This window comes from Aegilops tauschii, chromosome 1 (assembly GCF_002575655.3).
Source record: "Aegilops tauschii subsp. strangulata cultivar AL8/78 chromosome 1, Aet v6.0, whole genome shotgun sequence".
Taxonomy (NCBI): Eukaryota; Viridiplantae; Streptophyta; class Magnoliopsida; order Poales; family Poaceae; genus Aegilops; species Aegilops tauschii.
The window spans coordinates 120412306-120420957 of record NC_053035.3 but is presented as its reverse complement, the minus strand read 5'-3'; the positions used below and the strand labels follow the sequence as shown (position 1 = coordinate 120420957).

At 50.0% G+C, this 8652-nt stretch overlaps 1 protein-coding gene across 1 annotated transcript; it reads left to right on the top strand.

The window, feature by feature from the left end:
* Positions 1 to 1229: 1229 nt before the first annotated feature.
* Positions 1230 to 1965, top strand: LOC109771882 (uncharacterized). The gene has a single exon (XM_020330574.4). The coding sequence runs from the start codon at positions 1349 to 1351 to the stop codon at positions 1694 to 1696; it is 348 nt and encodes a 115-aa protein (XP_020186163.1). The 5' UTR covers positions 1230 to 1348; the 3' UTR covers positions 1697 to 1965.
* The last annotated feature ends 6687 nt before the right edge of the window (positions 1966 to 8652 follow it).

Here is an 8652-nt window from a genome sequence, read left to right as displayed (position 1 = left end):
TTTTCCGGCAGGATCCCGCCCGGCGAGCTCGGCCGTCTCGAGCTGTCGCGCGTCTACCTGCAACCGCGTCGTGTCGTCACAACCTGCCTTCACCGGTCACCGGTGCATGGACGTCAGCTCCCCCATCCGTGAGCGCGCGAAGTGGCCACAGCGCTGCATCGTCTTCTCCCGACGATGCCTTTGTGCGTGCGCTGAACAGGCAGGAACGCCGTGGACATGGACGCCGCCGGCTTCAATCTCTGCAGAAAGCGTCGTGCCATGGTCGTCACCGGGGCGGGGAGCGAACACACTGCCTTTTTTGTGTGCCTGTGTGTACTTTGTGGATAATATATGGTCTTATACAGTATACGTATATGTTAATTCAACAAGACAACCTCTTCGTACAGCTGGTTACCAGCTGCCCGAACGTACTTAGATGTCTGTGTTGTGTCACTGTGCTATTTCTTTCTCTCACCGCCAAGTGGGCTCCACACAAAATGTCTTGCCTACCTCATCCATCCCGGGCTTTCCCGGTGTCACGTTGAAATTTCCTGCTTGGATACAGCTTCAAGGTTTAAAGCGACCGGGATTACAAAAGACGGGGTATAGACTTCAGGGATTTAATGGTGGAGGTTCATTTTAGAGGAGCTTTACCACGTCAAGGTTTAAATCAAACTTCACTCGTTGTGGTGTAATCTAAATCTAGGCTTGGAGTGAAATGGTCCAAGTCACAAATGCTTCGACGACGCAGTCACCGTCCGTCCATCGTTAGAAAATTAGGAGAGAAAATGTTGTCTGGTGGGCTGCAACTTTTGTCCCCGTGTGAGGCGTGAACGGACGCCTACCGGGTGCATCTCTCCTGTGCTTAAACACGGATTATGTTTGTTACTGTATATGAGAAACCAGGATGCTCCTACATTGCTGCAACAAAGATCCGAGATCCCCTTGTAGATGCTCATCCAAGATCCGAAACATCACCGTCGCCCTCAGCCCACGGGCCCCGATTGCCCGCTGCCCCCATCTAGCGCGCGTTTCCGGTGTGCCGATACCATCAACGGTTTCACGGCCACCGCCACCGCCACCGCCACCGTCCCGCAGTAAAAGCACCCCACGCAACGGTCACTCAGGAGGAGCAGTAGTAACGGAAACCCGCGCCTTCCCACCGGATCCCCTCCACGTGTCCACGCGGCGTCCTTATCCACTCCTCCCCTTCTCCCCTCCGCTCCTCCCCGTTATAAATTACCCACCACCCCGAGCACCAGAGCCACAGCTTTCCATACACCCACCGTCTCGTCGCATTTCACAAGTCTCTCGCCGAAGCAAAGCAAAGTTACACAGCAGAAGCGTAGCGTACCGACCGAGCTAACCGATGGCCATGGCACCGACCGCGTCCGCCGTCTCCTTCTCCGCCCGTCCCTCGACGGTCCGGCCACGCGCCGCCTCCGCCTCGGCCTCGGCCGGAGCAGGGCGGGTTCCCGCGGGGACACCCCAGGGAGGCAAGTGGTGGGCGCCGCTGGTCGGCTGGTCCGGGAAGGCCGACTACATCGAGCCCGCGGCGCCGGCGGTGGCCGAGGAGGAGAAGCCCGGGAGGTCCTTCGTGGGCGGCCTGACGGAGGAGAAGGCGCGGCAGCTGCGGGCCCGGATGTCGGAGACGGAGAGCTTCCACGACGCCATGTACCACTCCGCCATCGCCTCCCGCCTCGCCCGCTCCTCCTAGGAGATCCGGCCACCAACAAACCAACTCGCCGACGCGAAGCCGCTGTACATAGCGTTTCCTCTCTGGATCTCCCCGTGGCTGTTGTGGGGAGTCCTTGATGTTCTTCTAGCCATGGAGGGAGGAGTGGTCAGAGGAGATGAAGGAGGGGATCTAGTTTTAGGGTTTGTCCCTTCCCGTCGTCTCCGGCCACCGCGATGCTCCCCGGTCTTGTTTTGCTTTTGTACTGTAATTAGAGTACAAGCTCGGAATCAGATGTTTCGATTCGGTTCCGTCTCTTGTTGCCACATTGGATTGGAGATCTGCAGTTACATTTGCCAGATCTGCCGTCGTACATCTGAATTGCAGTTAGTTCTGGATCTGAATATCTGTTACAGTAGCTCTGAACCCGAATATCAATTAATTCTGGATCTGAAAATCAGTTGGTTCTGAACCTAAATATCAGTTAATTCTGGATCTGAAAATCAATTGGTTCTGAACCTAAATATCAGTTAATTCTGGATCTGAACAACAGTTATTTCTGAACCTAAATAGTACTATCAGTTAATTCTTGATCTGAACACAGCTTTGCTGATTTTCCGCCATGCGTTTGCTGATTTGATTTGGCCGTCGTAGGTTAGGGATAATATCGGGACCGCCATTGTTTGATTCTGGATCTGAGAGCACCGTCTTCTTAAACAACAATTGGCCTGACCCCATCAATTTATCTACTAACAATGACGCAGCTATAGATCAACGTAGGTACCACGGTCCACTGGGCATCCTTCGCTGTACTCCACTACTCTACCAACCTCCACAAAGGCACAAACTTGTTGTGTTCGATTGGGTGAACTGATGAATCTTCCCGTGACCAACAGGCAGCGACCATGGCAGGTTGATACATGATTATCGTTCGTTTAATTCCACAAACCGTCCTCTGTTCGACGGCCTCGAATCCATCGGCCAGCTTGTATGTAACGCCAATCCTGCTTGCCGGATGATCCAGCGAATTTATGTGCCACTTCGTAATGTAAAGCCTGCTCGCCGGATGATTCTAAAAGCGAGAGTTGGGATAGTGGTTGGCCTATTCTATTCCAGACGGTAGTCCTATTCGTTAATCAATGTGATTGATGCTTACAGGTGTGTGTGTGTGTGTTTCCTCTGCTGCGAAGCATCCCACTAGAAAGCTTACACCGGAGGGCTTCGTGGATGGCAACGGTTTTGGGGGAGCATCTAATTACGGTGATAGCCCAACCATCCCTGCCCAACTAGCACTCAACATCATTATCTACTGGGGATGAGATGCAATCAATTCATGCTTTAACCAATTTAAAGCAAGAAAACTTCACGCACAAGAGTACCAACGTTGCCCTTCTGGAAGGCCAAAAACTGCCGACGGAACAAGAGGAGATAACCACGCATGGACGCACCTCCCACCGCTTTCCTAGTAGCAGTGGCACCACTATGATTTCTCTGATGATCATCTAGAAGGCTACTCCTCTATTGCTGGTAGGCAGAAATCACATATTTGATCTGAGGGCGAAATCAAATCACAAACTGACCTGCTCTCGAATTTTTTTCACTCGGCTGACCCTTTCGTGTGGCGCCCGACAGCTAGGCGCCGCACACCACCATGCAGCGCCTCTGCCTTAGGCGTCACACCTCCTGCCAGCGTGGCAACCCTGGTCCAGTTGCGGCCCCACAGACAGCACTGCGGCGCCTAAGGTTTAGGCGCCACACTGTGTCAAGTGCAGCGCCTATCGCTTAGGCGCTGCACATTGACTTAAGCCGCATCGGGCCAGCCCCTCCCAGCAGTTCTTCCCCCTCTATGAGGAAGTTGCTCTGATTACAGAGAGCGGCGGCGGCGGCGCCCCCTTCGGATCCCCCCCCCACACCCCTCTCAGATCTGAAGTTTTGAGGCCCGGATTCGATCTCCAATCCCTCCTACTAGGTAAACTCCTCCGTTCCCTTTCTTTTCCTCCGTAAATGCGTTGCAATTTTAGGGATTTGCCCAAGATTAGGTGGAACCTTTGATTTGCTTGGTTTGGATCTTTGTTTGCCCAAGATTAGGTGGAACCTTTGATCCCCCCCCACACACACACTATATGATTCTTGTTAGTGAAACCTAGATTGTAAATTTGTTAGATATATATGAGATGCCTAGTTTTGTAGATAATTATGAGATGTTGAGTTTTGTAGCTATATGTGAGATGTTGAGGTTTTTTAGATATATATGAAATGTTTAGTTTATTTGAAATATGAGATGTTGATTTACTTGAACACATATGACATACTAGATATATATGATAATTTACAATCATTTATTCATTGTGTGAGAAGGAGATGTTGAGATTCTTGTAGATGAATACATATGAGATGTTTAGATGAACACATATGAAATGTTGAGTGTTTACCGATATTTGAGATGAACTCATATATATTTATTGTTTGAAATTTGTAAGGATGGTTTGGCTTCTCGACGATGTCTATGACACGAAACACTGGGCCTACATGATGCGCGAGAAGGAGATGGTAATAACGAGTAATCTAAATATTTTGCAAATTTGCCTTAAGTTGAAATTTACATGCCCTAAGATTTGTCATTACTTGTTTTTTGCAGAAGCTTGAACCTTTGAAGATTCGGTATCACGGGGTCTCTGGTCCTGCCATGCCTTACGATGAGCGGTACACACCGTACATCAAGCAGGCAGGACTACTCCCGTGGATTCAGTTGGTCAGCCGGTCCACGCCGAATCTGAACGCTCCACTGGTGTCCGCTCTTGCTGATCGGTGGAGGCCGGAGACGCATAGTTTCCATCTTCGGACTGGGGAGATGACCGTGACGCTCGAGGATGTCTCGTTGATCACTGGTCTTGCTATTGACGGGATGCCTCTCTGTATGAGCACCGATTCTGATGGGTGGCGCGAGCAGATGATTGCTCTTATCGGTATGGCTCCTACTGAGGCTGAGGCTGATGTAGAGGAGGGAGAAGAGAAGAAGAAGAGGGAAAGGAAAGCAGCCGGAGCTGCTTTCACGTGGATTCAAACTCACTTTGCGACGTGCCCTCCGGATGCCACTGATGATGTGATCCAGACACATGCTCGTGTCTACATGTGGTATGTTGTGTCGAGGACTTTGTTTCCTGACTCCACTGGCAAGAACGCTCCATGGATGTGGCTGAAGGCGTTGACCATCTTCGATAGCAAATGGAGCTGGGGTTCAGCGACTCTTGCCTACTTTCGACAGGTAGTTGGTCTGTTTTGTGATCAACTCATTTCTTCATTAGCAATGCAAGCTTGTTGTCAAGTTAACATTGTTTTTCTTTCATATGCAGCTGGACGATGCGTGTTGCAGGATCACAGATAGTGTAGGCATTGGTGGTAATATGCTTCTACTTTCTGTATGGAGCTGGGAGCGTCTGCCTGTTGGACGCCCGAAGAGCGTCAGGTTTAATCCTTGGTATGAAGATGAACATGACGAATTACGGCGCCCCACTTGGGCTTACAAGTGGGATGTGGTTTCCGAGATGACGAACGATGTCAATCTCATGTACCAGAAGTACGTTGCCGAGTTGGACACGATTACACCTGAGCAGGTAACGAGGTCATTACTTCAGTCATTTCTCTTGTTTGCCAGAAAAAAAGTCACCAATTTTGCATTGTTGCCCTATTTCATAGGTGGAATGGCAGCCATATGGCGCCGATGACAGACTTGGGTACACCCAGAAGTTTAGCATCAACCCGATGTGCTTGCGGGATAGGGATCTCTGGCTTATGCGGTGCCCACTGATATGCAACTGGGCTGTTGAGTTTCATTTGCCACATCGCGTGTTTCGTCAGTTTGGTCTGTTCCAGCCTCACCCGCCGGAATGGGTGGATACGGACAAAGCACTTCATAGGTAAGAGAGCGTATTGACTAAGCATCGTCAGTCCTTCTTGATTTTGCTAATGTTTGGTATTGTACCATGCAGGTTGGACATGAGAAGGCAGCGGAAGATAAAGGACTGGGACAAGCATCATGCTTCGTATGTTACCTGCTTCCAGCTTTGCATGGAGCAAGCTCGTAGCAGTGCACGCGCCCAGCTTCGTGAGCATAACCCACTTGCTTTTGATAACAGAAGCGTTCCAGTAGCTTTTGCACCCAAAAATTTGCTAAGTCAGTATGCAGCGCCTAAGGAAGAGGCGCTGCACTGAGTAGTGTGGCGCCTTACCCTTAGGCGCTGCACTATCTGCTGTTTTCAAATACAAAGTGCTTTTTATGTTTTGTGATTCACATAGATGGCACATGATCGTATCCAAATCACATGTAGTAGTCCAAAACACAGAAAGAAGACATAGCACATATAGTAGTCCAAATCACATACTCATACACACATAGCAATAGAGTAGTCCAATCACATAGTCATACACAAACATTCAGCCAAAAGACATAGTCATTTACGTCTCATAGCACATAGTAGCACACATTTTGGTTCGTAAGAAGGTCACGGTCCTTATCCCTTCTTCTTCCTCTCTTCTTCTTCTTCTTCCCCCTCCTCCGACCACCAAGGGAGCTCACCTTCCCCCTCCGTGTCCTCCACCCCCTTCATTGTTTCCATACCTATGGAAATGGCAATATAATAGTTAGTCACACAATGCAAAATGACAACACAAGCATTGAGCCAAAAGAACAAGATCATAGTAAGTCACATACGGCAATGGTCCATTGAGCCAACTGAACATTCCTCCACCACGGCCGCCGCCAAGGCCAAGATCACCACCACGACCTCTACCACCACCACGGCCTAGACCACCACCACGGCCTCTACCGCCACCACGGCCTAGACCACCACCACGGGCTCTACCACCACCACGGCCAAGACCATCACCACGGCCTCTCCCACCACCACGGCCAAGACCCTCACCACGGCCTAGGCCTTCACCATGGCCAAGACCATCCCCACGGCCTAGGCCATCACCACGGCCTAGGCCATCACCACGGCCAAGACCATCCCCACGGCCTCTACCACCACCACGGCCTCTACCACCACAACGGCCTCTTCTAAGACCTAGTTGACTCCCTCTTTGTTGCCTAGTTCCTCGTTGGCTTGTTTGACTTGGTTGGCTACTCATTGGTTGACTTGGTTGGCTATCATTTGCTTGGCTTGTGCTTGCATCATTTTTCTTTGATCTTTTTCTTGGTTTGGGACAAGTTCTTGTATTGTGTCCCTGATGACTGCAGTCCCCACAACGGCTTTGCTCACGAGGCTCTTGGAATTGGCCGGTGCCGTATTCTCCACCGCCACCACGGCCCCATCCGTCCATGTCACCTCTAAGACGCTTTGTCTTACATTTTCCCCGTCTAACGACCTTCAATTCCGGGTCCGGCCATAGTTGAACTCCATGATACTCCGGCCATTGTGATTGGTCCAAGTATGGCTGAAACGGGGGAGCCCATGTATTCTTTACCGTCATGATTGAGAACTCGGACTCCCTCACGGTAAGAGGGTGATTGACGTCCACATTCCTAACACCGGATGCATTTAACAAGTGCGAGCATGGGAGATGAAGCAACGATGGCCTCATGCAGCTGCAATCACACCGTGTTAGGGAGACCTTGAAAGCGCGGCCTCCGTGTTGGTGCCCATTGTTTGTGGTTCCTCCAGGCTCTTTCACTTCATACTTCCACTCGTTGTCGTCATATAGTACAGCTTCTTGGGATCTGCCTTTTGTGATTGAAAGTCCAACCATTCTTCAACCTTTGGTGGGAAATAGTACTTGTGCTTATCCTTGTTCTCACCAGCAATCTGCTTATCCGTCTCCATTGAGTACTTTAAAAAGTATCCATTCATCTTGCCAAATGTGTATTGAACTATTGCCGTCACGGGTAATGCACGTACACCCTTGAGCACCTTATTGAAGCATTCTGCCATATTGCTTGTCATTTGACCGTACCTACGGCCATCTTCATCGAAAGCACGTGCCCACATATTCCTTTCGACGATGTTCTTATTGAGAAATTCAAGACAACCGGGGTCAAGTTTCTTGTGTCTGAGCAATGCATTGAACAATGTGGCAAACCGCTTGTTGGTGAAAGCGAGACAACAATCTTGAAGATTATCTGCCAACTCCTTGATACCACATGCCGTATAGAAGTTTGCACAAAAGTGCCTCATGCACCATCGATGGTGCAACTTTGTATGTCCGGGAATGTCAACCACCACCGCGTTTAGAATTCCTGGATGGCGATCCGATATGACACAAATTTCCCTTTCAGCCGGTAATACCATTGTTCTCAATTGACGCAAGAACCACTCCCAGTTATCATTGTTCTTCACCTCAACCAAAGCGAAAGCCAAAGGCAACACCCGGTTATTGGCATCACTTGCTATTGCAACCAATAAAGTGCCCTTGTATTGTCCGGTCAAGAACGTGCCATCAATGGCGATGACGGGCCGACAATGCTCAAAAGCCCTCACGCATTGCTCAAAGGCCCAAAATGCACGGCCAAATACTCGGATGGTCCTCCCATTATGAATCAATGTTTGGTGCCCATGAGGCTCAACCACGTGAACCATGCCTGGGTTTGTGGCGGCCATAGCTAACAACAACCTAGGGAGTCGGTTGCATGCTTCCTCCCAATTGCCATATAACATCTTGAATGCGGCTTGCTTTGCCTTCCATGCCTTGCCGTACTTCACCTTGTAATGAAAGATGGCTTTCACAAGGTCAATGACACTCTTGATGCTCATTATTGGAAGTGTGGATATTTGGTTGGATAACCTATAAGCAATGAACTCGGACGTGAGTTGTCTGTGTTGTTGGTACACAAGCTCGCCATCCGCATTCTTGTGCCGGCACATGTGAGTTGGTAGACAACTCACTATGCGCCAAGTGGGACCTCCTTTCCATGGCCTCGCACGCACAATCCATGGACATCTTGGCACTTCACATTTGACCGTGTAACGCACATTGACGTCCGAGTTGGCCACTTTATGTGG